General features: G+C 36.3%; 1 protein-coding gene across 1 annotated transcript in view; it reads right to left on the bottom strand.

The window, feature by feature from the left end:
• Window positions 1–3,942: 3,942 nt before the first annotated feature.
• The window catches only part of KCNMB2 (potassium calcium-activated channel subfamily M regulatory beta subunit 2), a 298,783-nt gene continuing 284,809 nt past the window's right edge, over window positions 3,943–17,916 (bottom strand). Inside the window, exon 5 of the mRNA XM_063621846.1 lies at window positions 3,943–5,684. Within this exon, the coding sequence (XP_063477916.1) occupies window positions 5,400–5,684 (285 nt within the window). The 3' untranslated portion in view covers window positions 3,943–5,399. The remainder of the gene's footprint in view (window positions 5,685–17,916) is intronic.

The raw sequence follows: 17,916 nt of genomic DNA, 5'->3' as shown, positions 1-17,916 counted from the left end.
TTGAGCACTGGTTCTTTCGCTCTTTTATGCTTTCAGTAATACTTGCTTTCCTTCCCATATGTGTAGGACCTTCAACCAAAATCTGGGAGAAGATTTTGGGACAAGACTCTGGTGTGAGTTGTTTTTTTTTTTTCGCATTTCCCATAGTGGACATCTGCTGTTCTTACTTGCCCAGCATCCCTTCTTCTGTTCTTTACATACACCAATTGACCTTTGAGGAATTATCTGACTTCCACTTAGTGTGGCAGCTAATCACATGCCCTGTCTCCATCACTACAGAAGTGGGCATGTAATGCCATGCTATAAGTCTGGCCCCAAAGGGTTTACTATCCTCTGAGCCATACTGGTGGGCCCAGTAGTGGACAAGAGATACAAAGAGATCTGGCTTTTGTGAGGACTGATATTAATACTGGGTTTTTCTCCTTCTATAACTATAGAAATAGGGATTTTGTGAACATGTAGTTGCTGGAGATTATCTTTGCTGGTATGTGATTAAAAGTGCAATCAAAAGAAGGAAAAAAGCTGAGAGAGAGAGAGAGAGAGGTTTTTAAGAAGATAAGTTGTGTCTGCTACCTAAACAAATTTTTAGTAATGCTAATATACTAGTTGGTGAAGTTGTGTAGAGGGTATAGAGGACTTTGAAGCTTTCTCTGTGGTCTCTTCATATACTATGTTGGTAACAAGTCATACTACAACTTGCAAGGGCTTGGAAATTAAATTTGTTTTAAGGTTAAAAATACAGTTCTGGAAGCCCTAGTTAAGTGATTACATTGTTTGACAGAATGACTTCTTTTTCCACCTAAATGAAACACTTATCACAAAGTCACAACTGGGATTCACAGACTGACATTTTCTTCCAATTCTTTGGTATTGCACTGCAGAATTCATAGTACCTTAGCCAAGACAAACCCATGGCAATTGTAGTAATATTTTGTTAGGAACACAGCTATGCTCTTAAGTAATCTGAGTCTGGTTGTCATCAAATTGAATTAGAACATAATGCAGAGTTTCAGCAATGTTACTTTTCAGAAGGCCAAATCATTCTTAAGAGGTGGTGCAGGATTAAAACTAACATAGACATCAGAAGGAGTTAGCTAGTTCATCAGTTTAACTCATACATGAATATTTAGGTTCTAATGGGTATATTCTTAACCTTTTAAAACTGATGTCCTTTGTGCTACCTTCATAAATTTCCCTTTATGTCATAATTCTGTTTGAATGGGTTATTTTTCATGGTGTTATGTTTGAGACAAATGGAAATTGCTCTTCCCCATCCCCTCCTTCATTTCAATAAAATAACACTAATAAAATAAGTCAGTGCAGGAGTATTAATTTTATTGTGTAGATTTGGTGGGTAGATATTATAGGGAGACAGATTTCAACTTGTTATGAGGAAAACATGTTAGCATTAAGTGGTGACCTATCCCATCACTGGCAGGATTCAGGTAGTAACCATTCCTATTGCTAGATGATTCCTGTTTAAAATCTATAGAAGGAATTTATTGATGTGCGTTTTGGGCAAAATGACTTTTAGAGCTATTCTAGCTCCAAGAGATTATATACTACTAGTGGGTATACTAATACGACTTGTACATTTATTATTAATTATAATAACTACTGTTATTTACTATTATGTCTGTTATATGCTGTATACAATGCTTGATATTTACATACATAAGCCATTTAAGCCCCATACCAATACTTTGTAAATATTATCCCCACCCATGTAGATTAGATACCTAATTGTTGTTCTCTATTTTTTATTTCATGTGTGTTTGTTGACCCATTTAGTAGATTACAAAGGCATTCTTAAAATATAAGGCAGTGTTGTATACTTTGTATTATTTCTTACAGTTACTTCAAATATGGAAAGGTGGAACACATTCAACGTAGAAGTTATTTCTTCAGTCCTGCTGTGCATATCATGCTGACAAACTTTTCAGGGGAGTCCTGAAACTATTTCTTGAGTCTACTTTCCTACATGATCCATACATCGAAGTGGTTATTGTAGAACTGTGACTGTTCTTACTAAATTATTTTACAAGGGAGAGAGAAAAGAGCAGAAGTTAAGAAGAGAAGGAACAGTGTCTACCCTTTAATCATCCCTTCTTCCTTATACGGACAATGAGAACTACCTTACTTACTTAAACATTGTCCATTTCAGTGTTTTGGTGGAAGAGGGAGGAAATTTAACTATGCTTGTATTAGAACAAACCATTGCTTTAAAATTATTGTTTTAACTCACTTGAGTCAATTACTCATATTGTTTTGCTAGCCTGCTGGTCTCACTTTTAATGCCAGTGGAATAATTACAGTGTTAAGATGTTTCACCCACAGAAATGTGGTAAGAAATTTATGGCTTGACATCCTGAAAATAATATTTGCTTTATAAATGCCATGCATTCACAGCATGGTCAACATGGTCATTCACAGCAATGGGAAATGGTAGCCTGCTGGAACTCTACATGTCACGTGGTCTACATAACAGGTATTTTATGATTGCCTACACTGTCATTACCACTGTCAGCCAGTGTTTTGCCAGTAGCTTTCTAAAGAATCATATATTTTGTTATAGCTATTTGCAAGCAATCATTGGTGCATTTACCATTTCTGGGTTTTAATACAATTGCAACTCAGATAATCTGAAATCAATAAAGTTTTAGATGGGATGTGCCAATTGGATAATGAAAGTGATTTTGAAGTGTAGACGTTTATACCATTTAGGGAAGTCATTCTTGATGAATAATATGGCGATCAGAGCTCTGCTTCTAGCAGATGGAAATATAGCTTTAGGGCTTAAAAATGAAAGACTTACTAGGAATATCAATAGAAAAGCTGTTTTTCAATCCATAGATTAATATATACAGATTCGGTTTGAGAATCAGACCTGTGCTCTGACGGTTAGCAAATGATATTCATTCCTCTTTCCACATACCTAGGATGGAATGTTAGTGTTAAAAGGGAACTTGATGATCAGCTGACTTCACCTCCTAATTTTACAGTCAAAGAAGTCAAAAGACTAATTGAGAACTTTAAAGTCATCTAGTCACCATATCTCCAATGAAGTCTTTGACTTCCAGTTCAATGCTTTTTCTTCACTCCTATAATCTTTTCCAAGCCTCAGAATCCCCTTGTGTTATCTAAAAGATGCCAAAGTCACGGAAATGGTCACCATAGCAGGAAAGCTACACACTATTTTCTTAGCTCCTCACCATCTTAGTATGTGCATAGCCTTGGGGAAATTATTTAACATCTCTTAGCTTCAACATTCTCATCTGTAGGATGAGATAATAATAATACCTCATCCAATAGAGTTGTTAAATGATGAAATTAGTTAACATGTGCAAAGCATGTAAAACATTATTAGCCCCAGATCTTTCTCTTTTTAATAATGAGCATTAATTGTGTATATATCTAAATTTCTTGAAGGGGCTGTTGCTGTATTGGGATTCTAGAAGGCAGCAGTTAATCTCTTTTTGGTGTCATTATTTAAAAATTTCTACATTGTTATCTTAAACATTATTTGGGAACTTTTAATAAAATTTCAGAATTAAGTAAGAATAATATAACCCATCTGATAATTTCACTCACATATATTTCACTCTTGGATCACTCGAAGGGAAGCCTACGGAATATTAAAGACTGCACATTTTCAGCTCTATAGTCTCAAATATTTCTTTAGTATCTTCAGAATTATATGTTTTAAAGTAGAGTAGAAATAAAAGAGTTTTTCATCCTATTTTTCAAATGGTCACAACATTATGTGTATGTGTTTGGGTGTTAAAAAAAGAAACTTTCTTTGTAATCACTCAAAATATTTTTAAAGGTAGTGAATTATAAATTTTTGGACTACCATGGGCTTGTCAGTTCAGAATGCAAGAAGTATTCAAATCTTGCAATTTAATAGATTTTTTTAAAAAAGATTTAATTACACATTTGAAGTCCTGATTACATCCTAGGGATTTATTTGCTTATGAAAAGTCAAACTATGAATTACAATATTGCAGAATAATTTTCCACTTCATCAGATTAGTTTTACCATTCATTCCACAAATGATTTGTAAAATTTTGCATTACCTAAAAAACTTTGATACTACATTACAAAAAGATACTTAAATATAGATGAGAAAGATAGATGTTTGTCTTCTTCTTTTGATATTGATATTAAATGAAAGATGGAATTATTTTATTTAAAATAAATCCCTCATATTTTCCCCCAAACACAATAAGTAAATACCAATGTGAACAAAGGCTTTCTTTAAGTCTGTTATTCAGTTCAAATATGTGTTAGAAAAAAGATCTATTCTGTGTATAAAATATAACAACAAAAAAGGGAATTATAAATAGAAAAATAAAACATGTAGAAGAGACTAATATTCTGTGCACATAGCTTTAAAATCCCAATAGGGAACGCTTGTCAGAAGGAGATACTACACATTCATTGACTTAAACACAAATTCCCAAAGAGCAATATTCCAACACATTAATTTGCCACAACAGATTTACCCATTGAAACCAGTCCACCAATTTTTACCAGCAAGTAGCATCTTAATTTTACCATCTAACGGTTAAATTGAAATGAAATAAAGATTTCCACACAAATATCAGTAACACAGACTTTCCTGGATTGTAATGGAGCACCTACCAACATTCAGTCAACTCACAGGTAATGACACTCCTTGTAAGTATCATCTCTTCACACAGTAGCAGGGTCTTAAATGGAAAAGGGGTCTTTTCATTTTCTACATAAATCACAGGAAGATATTATAGAACTGGCTAATGAAAACAGCTTGTATTTTGGAAATTAGTTTTAAAAATCTGAAGTTATGAATAAAAAGTGATGAAAAAAAGTAGCTGGCTGGGTTTCCCCTCTTCTTTACAGTGATATGGTAAAAAATACAAGGAAAGTACCTAACTTCCTTTAATTAGGAAATCTGGTCCCTTCACTTGCTATTGGGCTCAGTTTAGAATAAGAAAAGAAAAAAATATTTTTGGCTGTAGCTTTAGTAAACAATGAGTGATGAAAAATATTGTCTTCAAGAGATCTGACAACTCAGAACACAGACTTTATCACATTGATGTCACCTACATTCCTCCACGAAGCTTGGCAAATGAATAACTGAGCCCTATTTTGGCGGAATGAGAGAAGAAAGTACTAGTTCCAGTACAGAAATAAGATTATGAAAACCACCAACCAACACAAAACAGTTATTTATTCTCCTGAATAATAAAGACATCATGTTTGCATATAGAACAGCTTTTGCATTATTGCTCTACATATAAGAATATATTAGGGAACTCATAACAGACTGCACATTACAAACTTAAGGTTCTTTGGTGAAGAATGAAAGAAAACAGTATTTGAGCTTTAACAAAAATTATTTTATCCATTTTTGCGTTTATCTATTGATCCGTTGGATCCTCTCACAGAGTAGGGAGAGGTACTGTGTAAGTTTCACCATGGCAACAATTACCACGCCCCCAGCCATCATACAGGTTGGCCAGAAGAGTGAATGGAACAGCACGTTGGAACTGTAGAGTTTGGTTAGGATAACGCTCTTCTGGTTTCCTTCTGGGTCAGAATAGCAGGAGAAGTGTTGATACTTCCTGAAGTTTTCCATGACAACATTCACCAGGGACATGGATTCTTCAAAATTTTTTCCACATTTAGGTATATAGGAGCACTGTGGAGAATAAGATAAACAGTTACTAGAAGATACTCTGTGTGTTTCAGACTCTAGGAGGGGGTGGAGTATTGTGTCCAAATTAATGATCTGTGAAATAACCATGGTGGTTATTCTTTTCATATTCAAACTGGTGCGTTTGGAAACCCTAATAAATAACACATTGATTAAAACAATGTTTTAAGGTATCTGACCAAGATGTCCCTTGATTGCTCACCCATATATTATTTATTGATTGAAGTAAAATGATAGATATGTTAATTAGCTTGATTTATTCATTCCATGTTGCATGCATAAAATAAATTAAATGATTCCCAGGATTCTTTTTGCCATAGCTAGGTATGATAGGTTTTAATTATTTTCTATTGAACATACTTCTTTATGGAATCAGAATGTCAACTCTGCCATCATTTTGTCTGTCCACATCTGTCCACATAACATAAAAACTTACCACTTCTCTCAGAGAAAGTAGTATACTCTTATCTTTTTGTCTTGGCTTCATTTTATTTGGTTACCTTGCAACTGTCATAAAAAAACAGCTACACTTCTGTTGAATTACTGAAAAAGAAATCTGTAATGTGTAGGAATATTGAATAGTTAAAGAGCTGAGACGAGTGGGTCAGACCCATTTAGTGTGCCAAGGTAGCCTTAGCTATAAGCCAAGGAAAAATAACACAGCTTTTCCTATAAACCAAGGAAGAATAAAACAGTTCTTTAATCACCACTCACCTGAGAACTTACACTACCTTTCTTTTGATCTTTTCACCTCTCTTTTCTTTGGCTACCTCTTTTACATGTCTCTCCTCTCTTTATTTCTACACACTTTGATATGGTTTGGCTCTGTGTCCCCACCCAAATCTCATTTGAATTGTAATACCATGTGTCAGGAGAGGGACCTGGTGAAAGGAGATTGGATCATGGGGGCAGTTTCCCCTATGCTTTTCTTATGATTGAGTAAGTTCTCATGACATTTGATGGTTTAAAACGGTTTGACAGTTCTTCCCTCATGTTCTCTCTCTTGCTTGCCACCATGAGAAGATGTGCCTTGCTTCTCCTTCATTTTCTGCCATGATTGTAAGTTCCCTGAGGCCTTCCCAGCCATGTGGAACTGTGAGTTAATTAAGCCTTTTTCATTTATAAATTACCAGTCTCAGGTAGTATCTTTATAACAGTGTGAAAATAGGCTAATACAGAGAATTGGTACCAGTCCAGTGGGGTATTGCTATAAAGATAACTTGAAAATGTGGAAGCAACTTTGGAACTGGGTAACAGGCAGAGGTTGGAACAGTTCAGAGCACTCAGAAGAAGACAGGAAGATGAAGGGAAATTTGGAACTTGCTAGAGATTTGTTGAATGGTTTTGACCAAATGATGGTAGTGATATGGACAAAGAAGTCCAGACGGAGGTAGCTTCAGATGGAGATGAGAAAATTACTGGGAACTGGAGCAAAGGTTGTGCTTGCCATGCTTTAGCAAAGAGATTAGCAGCATTTTGCCCCTGCCATAGAAATCTGTGGAACTTTGAACTTGAGAGAGATGAATTAGGATATCTGACAGAAGAAATTTCTAACCAGCAAAGCATTCAAGAGGTGACCGGGCTTTTCCTGAAATGTGCAGTTATATGCATTCACAAAGAGATGATTTGAAATTGGAGCTTATGTTTAAAAGCATAAAAGTTTGGAAAATGTGCAGCCTGACCATATTGGTAGAAAAGAAAAACCCGTTTTCTGGGGAGAAATTCAAGCCTCCTGCAGAAATTGGCATAAGTAATGAGGAGCTGAATGTTAATAGCCAACACAATGGGGAAAATGTCTCTAGGCATGTCAGAGATTTTTGTAGAATCCCTTCCTATCACAGGCCTGGAACCATGGAAGGGAAAAATGGCCTAGGGCCCGCTGCTCTGTGCAGCCTTGCGACTTGGTGCCCAGTTTTCCAGCTGCTCTAGCTGTGGCTATAAGGGGTCAGCGTACAGCTCAGGCCATTGCTTCAGAGGGTGCAAGCCCCAAGCCTTGGCAGCTTCCAGGTGTTGTTGCGAACTGCAGGTTTGCAAAAGACAAGAGTTAAGGTTTTGGAACTTCCACATAGATTTCAGAGGATATATAGAAATGCCTGGGTGTCTAGGCAGAATTCTGATGTAGGGGTGGAGCCTTCATGGAGAACCTCTGCTAGGGCAGTGCAGAAGGGAAATGTGGGGTTGGAGTCCCCACACAGAATCCCTACTGGGGCACTGCCTAGTGGAGCTGGGAGAAGTGGGCTGCTGTCCTTTAGACCCCAGAAGGATAGATCCACCGACAGCTTGCACTGTGTGCCTAGAAAAGCTGCAGGCACTCAGAGCCAGCCTGGGAATGCAACTGCAGGGGCTGTACCCTGCAGAACCACACCACAGGGTGAAGCTACCCAAGGCCTTGGGAACTCACCTGTTGCATCAGCATGCCCCGAATGTGAGACATGGAGTCCAAGGAGATTATTTTGGAACTTTAAGATTTAATGACTGCCTGGCCAGGTTTTGGACTTGTGGTCCCTTTGTTTTAGCCAATTTCTCCCATTTGGAATGGGTCTATTTACCCAGTGCCTGTACCCCCATTGTATCTTGGAAGTAACTAACTTGCTTTTGATTTTACAAGCTCATAGGCAGAAGGGGTTTGCCTTGTCTCAGATGAGACTTTGGACTTGGAATTTTGAGTAAATGCTAGAATGATTTAAGACTTTGGGAGACTGTTGGGAAGGCATTATTGGTTTTGAAATGTATAAACAACATGAGATTTTGGAAGAGCCAGGGGCAGAATGATATGGTTTGGCTCTGTGTCCCCACCCAAGTCTCATCTCAAATCGTAATTTCCATGTGTTAGGGAGGGACCTGGTGGGAGGTGACTGGATCATGGAGGTGGTTTCCCCATGCTGTTCTCATGATAATGAGTGAGTTCTCATGAGATGTGATGGTTTAAAAGTGTTTGGCAGCCTCCCCATCCTCGTGCTGTCTCTCTCCTGCCAGTATGAGAAGACGTGCCTTGCTTCCCCTTTGCCTTCCATCATGATTGTAAGTTTCCTGAGGCCTCCCCAGCCAGCAGAACTGTGAGTCAACTAAACCTTTTTCTTTTATAAATTACCCAGTCTCAGTTGTTCTTTCTAGCAGCGTGAAAACAGATCAATACACACTTATATCTTTGGATTTTGTTTTCTTTTGTATCTCCTCCTTCCTTGCCCTTCCCTCAGCCCCCACCTGGCTTTAAATCTTTCTCTCTGTTCCTCTTCCTGTTTGCCCTTCCCTTTCTCCTCTTTTTTATCTAGTTACAGATGGAATTAAATAACTTTTTTGTAGTTTTTCTTTTTATTTTATGTTAGATATAGTTGGACACATTTTTAATTAAGAAAGCTATCTCTGAGGAAATCTTTGTGACTTATTTTCCTTGGTTTATAAATGTGCCATGAAAAAACTGATATAATAATGAGGGAATTTTTTTTTAAGTTTGGAAAAAAGTGATTTAAATCACTTTTCTGGGAGATGTTTGGGTTTTTAACTCTCTTCTCTATTGGTAAGAACCTCTCAATAGACTTTTTACTGTCCTGTCCCTTTATATATATATGTATATATACACACACACACATATATATGTATATATATATATATATACATAATCAAATGATTAACTTATGTAATTTATCAGAATTAAATTGGTTTCTGACAGAATCATTGCTTATCTATACAGTGTTTTAGTGTGAGTTGAAACACTATGCTCCTTTTTCAAAGCATTATTATTTTCAGTTGGAAAATTATTCTAATAAACTTATTTTATTTATAAAACTCATGTTTTACTGTCATTTACCAATTTGTGCATTGTAACTATAAATATCCACATATATGAATTTTACAATGTGATTGGCACCTCTGCGCAGTGCGCAACCTCCATGACTATATGCAGAGACACAGATAAGGAAGTGGCTGAACTTTGAGGTACATTGATATAGGTTTTGGGTAGAAGCCTGAAATTTCAGAAAAATTTAGACCAGTAGATTTCCCAGGAACAAAATATTTAAAAAACAAAGAGTTTTGGCTAATGATATTTGAATTACTCTTTCCCCTGACTTTATCAGTGGGCACACAGGCACCTTGCTTTCTTTTTTTTTTTTTTTTTTTTTGCTGAGCTGTAGTCATTGAATTATTTGACTATAAACAGCAGGAAGGTTCTTTGATTAGTTAAGAATGGAGGATGAGCATGCTGGCATTTATTGTAAACCATGTTTAATGTACTGTTCTTGTAGCAAGGTCTGGTTGACACCTTAAAATTTAACCAGCTAAGAATAAATGTGAATACATTTGTATAGGTGAGTAGAGCAGAGAATCCTCTGGTACTAGCAAGGCATTAAGGGGGTGAAAGTATCACCAAGAAAGCAGAATTTTTCAGTCAGTTATAATTTAGTATGAAACTGGACTTTGACTGCCATGAAGTGAATTTCCTACCAGTTGAATGCCTCTGGATCAAAAGGGTGTAAGGCAGTGTGGGAATACCTTCATTTTTGTCCTTCAAAGATGGACATCTTCAAAGATGCCCTGATCATTTCTTTAACATTTTTAGAAATGTTTTTTGAACCAAAGCATTTAAAAAATAACAGACAAACCATTTCTGGTTGAATTTAAACCAAGTCAATTTAGATTGTGAATGCTTCAGGTATCTGTATATTTTTGTGCCAAGATAGTTTATAGTAGCAATTTCAGTGGTGAACAGTGCTAAGTTATTGAAATGATCTCAGTAAAAATGGCATTCCATTGAAAGTGAAGTTTTTCCTTTTCTTATGCTTTTGTGAATTGATTCAGCTTAAAAATATATGTTTTTAAAGAAACATTTGTCAGACAAATGGCAATAATTCTGTCACTAGGTAAGATTCTTCATATAAACTACCATTGAGACCATTTGGCAGAACTGTAATACAGGAGCTGCTAATTAAAGTTGGAAGCCACTGGGCTTTCATTGCATGCATGTGGGCTGGATGGATGAGGCATGGTCCATACCTGATTGGTTGTGGCACCTCAGGGCCAATTGTATACATATGAGCAATAGGCAGATACCAGTGGAGAAAAGGTCCTCTGCCCTGGTGTTTTTAGCTGTTTCTCATCTTGTCATTTTTTGACATACACATAAACCAGCTGTCACTAGACCATTAACTGTCCCTGAAAATGAAAATTCTACTATTTGTCAATCAGTCATGTACTTTTATTATTGATAAGTCCTTTGGTGATCATGAATGTATGAGTAGTAAAACAAGCTCCTAACTTGTGCTCAGGGGATCTGGTTACTGTGTGACTGTAGGCAAGTTATGTGGCCTCTCAGAATCAATGTTTTTAAATCGGAGAGGCTGAGGCAGGAGAATGGCGTGAACCCGGGAGGCAGAGCTTGCAGTGAGCCCAGATTGCGCCACTGCACTCCAGCCTGGGCGACAGAGCGAGACTCCGTCTCAAAAAAAAAAAAAAAAAAAAAAAAAAAATCTGTATAATGGGGTTAATAGAGCCTTCATGGCAGGTTTTTTTTTTTTTGTGAGGATTAAATGATGAATATGCATAAAGCCTCAATAAATTTTCATTAACATGTTTTTCTATTGGAATTTCACATTTGTCCACATGATCTTCTAAAAGTGTCAATCAAGCATCACATACTAAACTATGAAATCTCTAAGAAGAGAAAATTACTAGCTGCATGGTTTTCACAGAAGCAGTCCTGTTTAATGGCTGTCATCTCATGTCCCTTGCCTTTTTGTCTTAGGAGATTTGCATTATGCTGAATTCTACGCTAGGAGCCTAGGATTTTGTTGCTGTGGCTCAAATGATAGCCATGAGTATGTTTCTTAGGCAGGTGTGAATTTAGAGTGAAGATTTAGTTATCTTATGATTTTATCATGTGTTTGGAGGGTATTTTTATGTCTTTGGTTTTGAATACATAGAATACATTTCAATAAACAAAACTTTACTAAGTGAGATATACACTTAGTTGGAAAAATGTAATTTAGATAGAAAAAATAAACATCCATCATTTTTAGATCTTTCTTTTTTGGTGGGAGGTGTGGGAAAGGGAAGATTTAGCCTTTAGACTCTGTATGATATTTAACAGAAAGAATATATAAGTAATAATTTTATATATACAATATATTTTAGTATTGATAAAAATATGTTAATATTTTACCATGGCTATAGGTCATTCTTTCTTTTGTGCCTTAACATGTGACTATATAAATCTATCAAACCTCTGAAGCAGCCATTCAGTGGAAGATTTAGACTTACATCTCTCTTAATACTGAGTTTTGTTAATAAGATCTTACTGCTTTTCCCAATCCTTAGATTCTTGACAGACAGAAACTTCTCTTTAGTACTGAAAACCACAGGGATGGACCCATGATCCTGCTCTTTCCTTTCCCAGCTGAAAAACCCTGGGTCCTGTCAATGTCTTCTGATCATCCTTTCCCTTACATGGGCAATGAAGGTCCAGCAATTGCATCTTCTCTCCAATTTTTGGAGAACTGACTAAATTTTTTTTTCCTTAGCCTCTCTTCCAGAATCTTTCAGAACAGTTATTTTTATTCTCATGATGGACAGAAGTTTTGAGAACTACCTGTTGGGCTTTTTTTCAGACATGCCTCACTAGGCTTGTGTGAAGCGAAGAGTGACATGCCTTCATCTTAAAAATAAAAGATGTGGGGAAGGGAGGAGGCAGTAAGAGAGTGTTTTTGGCTGAATAACCTCACTGTCAGCCTCCTTTTCCTTGTGATGGTAGGAAGGGAGCTATCCATTTCTCAGATCACTTCAAGGGAAAGGTGTGTTCTTCATTTGCCTTTTTATAAAGAGGGAAGTGTCTTATTCTTGAAATGAGGTTAGAAATTTGATAAAATCCATTGAATATTTGTTGTCTCCAATATACCATGTAGCATGTTATATATAGGTGATAAAAACATAAACAATATAGAATGTATAGAGAGAAACAGAAAAAAAACACAGATGGGTGATGAAATGAGATGAGAATATGGCTAAAAAGCCTTGCCTTTCATTAAAGACTGTACCATCATAGAGGTGGGCCACAAATGTACTGTAAAAACTCCTTAGTAACCAGGTCCTAGTCTACCATGTCCATGAAGTAAACAAACAAACAAACAAAAACCAAAAATGGAAAAAAAATTGCTCATGTGAAACATAAATATTATTGGTTCCAAAGTCAATGGAATTTTTTCTAATGTTCCCAATGAATATTGTGCACATATTTATTAAGCATATATAATTTACCATACTTTGCGTTCTATGCTTGAGAATGGGACATAACTCGAATGTTCAAAAAATGTATAGTTCCCCAGCTGGTAGCCTTGGATTCACAAATATATTTTGAACTTTTGAATTTTTTGAACATTAGTGATAAACAGATGAGTTGAGAAAGTAAATTGAGACTTCATTTCTTCCACTCCTTTTGAGACTTCATGCTCTTTACCATCACTTTTTAAAAAAGTGGATCCTACAACATTTACCTTAGACTTGTTTAGTTTGAACTTCTAGTATCTGCTTGATTTTGGCAAGTGGACCGTTCCAAGTATTTAGTAGTGAAAAGGAAAACAGAATTCACACTGCTATGCATGACTCTTTCTTTCAGTATTGAGACAAAGGTCCCGCTACAGAGAGATTTTCCTTTCCTGTATTTGCCCACAGGTCTCATATCTACTGTGGCACTTCTGCTTGATTTGGAGTAGAGAAGAAACTTGAAAGACCTAGGAAATTGACTAAGGAGATAGAATCTTCTTGGAGCTTTGGGATTAGACAATATCCAGAGAGCTTAAACCATGGAGTCCCTAGGATTCTGATGTATCCAATTAGTCCTAAAGTGAGGCCGATATCTAATCTGACCTTGAATCTTCACCACCCCCCTCTATCTTGGCAATTGAAAAGCACTAGGTTCCTTCCCCCTGCTTTTCTTCTTGATGCTCAGTATCAGCTTCTTTCTGGCACATTCTTTCTTTTACTTATACACAAAGGTGCCCTCTTCAGCTGTCCCAGATTTCAACTTTGGTAAGGAGTGACTAAACTTTGTCAGTCACAAAGTGTTTCTGAATCTGTGGTCTACAGGCACTTTCAGCAAATGTCTAAGAAATATCTCAAATTTAAAATGCTAATTATGGGATGTCAAATGCCAAGCTTCAGGGCATATTCCCCTCCTCCACCCCCCCCACTTTTTTTTTAACGCCTTGCACGGTAAGCTTCTATCTGTTTAATATCCACTCTACATAAACTGGTGCTGAATATACAGTCCTAATCTTACCTATGGATCACAGATAATTCTATTCCTTGCTCGTTGTTTCTTACTTGATCCTAAGTGCCTCTTGGAATAGGATGGAATGGTGTAGATTCTCACCTGTTCACCAAAATATCTATCAGAAGGATAAATAATTCATAGAATTTGGATTTTTCAGAACTCTTGTCTTTATTCTCTCAAAGGGATGCTCTAATGTTTTACTCTTTTAAGAGCAAGCATGATGAAGTAAAAAGACTTAGATTTTAATTCAGATATAATTAGTTAGTGAATGTGTAACTCTGGGAAAATTATTTTATTATTCTGAACTCACCTTCATTATGTGTGGGGAAAAGCCCCCCACACACCTGGAGTTAGCAGTGTGTTGTGAGAGTATAGTAGGAGAAACTGAATTTGGATTTTTCTACATCATCAGACCAGATATATAGTATTATGCCATATACCAAAAAATGGGTATAGTTTCCTTTTTTTTTTTTTTGCACCGAACTACATTTTTAATCTAACCTCAAGCCATAGGGGCATGTTTTGGGAATTCCTGGTGAGTAAAAGAGGTTTTAAACTCCTGAAGGATATCGGCGTTGAGGTATTCACTAGCAACAACCATAGTGAATTAATATTCAGCTGCTGTTTTTTATGATGCTAGTGACAGCCTTGCAGCCAAGGGAGGCAGGGACCCTTGAGCCCTCTTGTAGCTCCCAGAGCCCATTAGTCAGCCAGTGGCTCCAGGAGAGCATGACAATTTATCAGTTTAAGCAGCTTCGGTCATAATGTTGACAAGAGGTTGGGCACTGGGTTTAAAGGCTAAAGAAAATCTATGTGAGAGGGGGTAAAAATGTAAAAGCAAAATGCTTTCTACCAAGATGCAGACAGATTGACTAATATCCTTTTACCTCCTATTGACTTAGGACAGTTGTTATCAGTAGTGCCTGATGTATCTCAATACAACCATGCCCATTTCTTGGTAACTGTGAGGGAGACCATTATTTTTGGTGAGCTTGGGAAGGATAACAGGAAAGGGAGTTGACACTGAAAATTTTTTATGTTTTTGCCAGAATTATCTTGAATATTCCTCATTTTGCATGAAGACGGTTTAATGACCTTTTGACATGGAGATAATTGTGTATTTTCAGTGTGTATATTTCAGATTAAAAGCAGAGGCTAGCTTTCCAGAAAGTAAAGAATCACTGGGCCAGGAAAGTGAGCCGAATGTTTGGTGCCTTTTTTCCCTGGGAGCATTTGCTGATTGTGGAAGGGGGGTGAGAGCCTAGGAGGCTAACTGGCATTTTTGACAGCCTTGCGGAGCTCTGAGCAGGAATTGTTATTGTGGGCCTATCAAGCTGGGGTCTTGATAATTCCCCTATTCCCTTTGGGTTGGGATTCTGAAGGGCTGCATCCTAGGAGAATAGTCAGCCTGAAATAGATAGGTCCTCACAGGGACTTCAGTGCAGATTTGAGTATCACAATTTATGAAGTCAGAATGAGGTGATCCTGAATGGCTTGTGCCTGGCAGAAGTAAATGGAAATAATTTTTGGAAAAGATGACATTATAATATTATCCTAGATTACAGTTATTTTTTATAAAAATTTTGCTAATATAATATCAGAAACCTAGTAAAACATAGCCAGATATTACAAGACAACATGAAAGCAAACAAGAGAAAACAAAAACAGAACACGTATATATGGGCTTCAAATCGTGAAGATATCAAAATAGACTTTATAATGACTATAATTTTACTTTTTATGTTGAAGGATTTAAAAGACAATAATTAAAATATTACAGAGAACTAGAAATGATAAAACAAGACTCAATTGGATATTCTAGAATTGAAAATACAGTAAGAGAAATTAAGCACACAATGGATGGGTTTAACAGTTGATTTGCAGAGCAGAGGAAAGAATTGCTGAATTAGAAGATAGTTATGTATCCAGAAAGAAGCAAAGAGAGACAAAAGGAGGGAGAAAAACAAAAGGGAGCATAAGACACGTAGTGGATAGAATGAGAAAACCTCGTATGTGGCCAATTGGAGTCCCAGAGGTGAAGAGGCAGAGAATGACTACAGACAATGTTGATGAGATGATGACAGAATTTTCTAAAATTGACAAAGAATATTAAGGAGCAGGGAAAGAAGCCCTGGAAATGCTAATGCTAAGTAGGCTAAATAAAAATAATTGCATGTATTGGCACATAATAGTTAAACTGTAGAAAAACCAATAAAATAATCTTTAAAATAGGCCAAGATTACCTTCAAAGAAGCAGCAATTAGACTGAGGGCTGATTTCTGAATAGTAACAATGCTAACCAGAAGACAATGGAAAAAAAATAGCCAACTTAGAAATTTGTACTCAGTGAATGTGTCCTTCCAGAAGAAAAATAAAATGAAAAATGCTTTCAGAAAAATGAAAAATGCTTTCAGACAAATGAAAAATGAGAACATTTTTTAGGGATGTCATTGCACTAAAATAAATACTAGTAAAGATGATCCTAGATAGAAGAACAGAGATAAAGGAATACAAATAATAAAAATGGAAAAATATGAATACATGTAAATTAACATTGACTATATACAACAACAATAGTAATGTCTACATGAGCTTCAAGTATACATAACATAAAAATGATAATATATAAGTTGGGAAAAGAATAAAAAAGTGGAGTTAAAATGTTTCAATGTCTTTGACTAGTCGAGATTGCAAGTTGTAAAGTTTTATTTTAGGTTTAGGTGCAGGTTTGTTATATAGGTAAATTGCATGTCACAAGGGTGTGGTGTACAGTTTATTTCACCACCCAGGTAATAAGCATAGTACCCTATGTAGTTTTAAATTCTCACCCTCCTTCCTCCCTCCACCCTCAAGCAGGCTTTGGTGTGTGCTTTTTCATTCATTGTGCTCATGTGTACTCAATGTTTAGCTATCACTTATAAGTGAGAATATGTGGTATTTGGTTTTCTGTTCCTGTGTTAGTTTACTTAGCATGATGACCTCCAGCTCCATCCATGTTGCTGCAAACGACATGATCTCATTCTTTTTCATGACTGTGTAGTATTATTCCATGGTGTATATGTACCACATTTTCTTTATCCTGTCCACTGTTGATGGGCATTTAGGTTGATTCCATATCTTTGCTATTGTGAGAAGTGCTGCCATGAACATACATGTACATGTGTCTTTGTGGCAGAACAGTTTGTATTGTTCAGGGTATATACCCAATACTGGGATTGCTGGGACGAATGATAGTTCTGCTTTGTGTTCTCTGAACACAATGGCTGAACCAGTTTACATTCCCACCAAAAGTGGATAGGCATTCCTTTTTCTTTGCAACCTCACCAGCATCTGTTATTTTTTGACTTTAAAAAGAATAGTAACAGAATAGATAACTTCTGATAAAATAGAGGAAGAAATGAGATTATAAAAATAATTCAATGAGGAAAAGTGTGATCTCTTCAAAAATGGACTGGAGCACGTGGGTGTCCATATGAAGAAACAAACAAACAAAGAAAAAGAAACTTGATCCCTATGTAAAAATTAATTCTGGTCAGATTTTACTGTATACATGAAAGGGAAAACAATAATATACCTAGAATGTCATTTAGGAGAATGACTTTATTATATTAGGGTGGGCATAAGACTTAAACAGAACAGCAAAAGCACTGAACAGAAAGAAAAAGATTGACAAAATCTGGTTACACTGATATTAGAAGTTTCTTTCATTGAAAGACATTCAGAGAGTGAAAAGGCCACATAATGGGAGGAGATATTTACAACACATATAAACAACAGAGGTTCATATTTAGATGATTCCTATATTGAATGTAAAGAAGAAACAATTCCATAGAAAAATGGACAAGCAACTTGCATGGACATTGCCCAAAAAGGATATCCAAAATGGCCAATAAATAAACGAAAAGGCACTTGATAACATTAGCCATCAGAATCATGAGGAAATATCATCACATT

This window comes from Symphalangus syndactylus, chromosome 17, assembly GCF_028878055.3.
Source record: "Symphalangus syndactylus isolate Jambi chromosome 17, NHGRI_mSymSyn1-v2.1_pri, whole genome shotgun sequence".
NCBI lineage: Eukaryota > Metazoa > Chordata > Mammalia > Primates > Hylobatidae > Symphalangus > Symphalangus syndactylus.
This window is presented reverse-complemented; position numbering and strand designations above follow the sequence as displayed.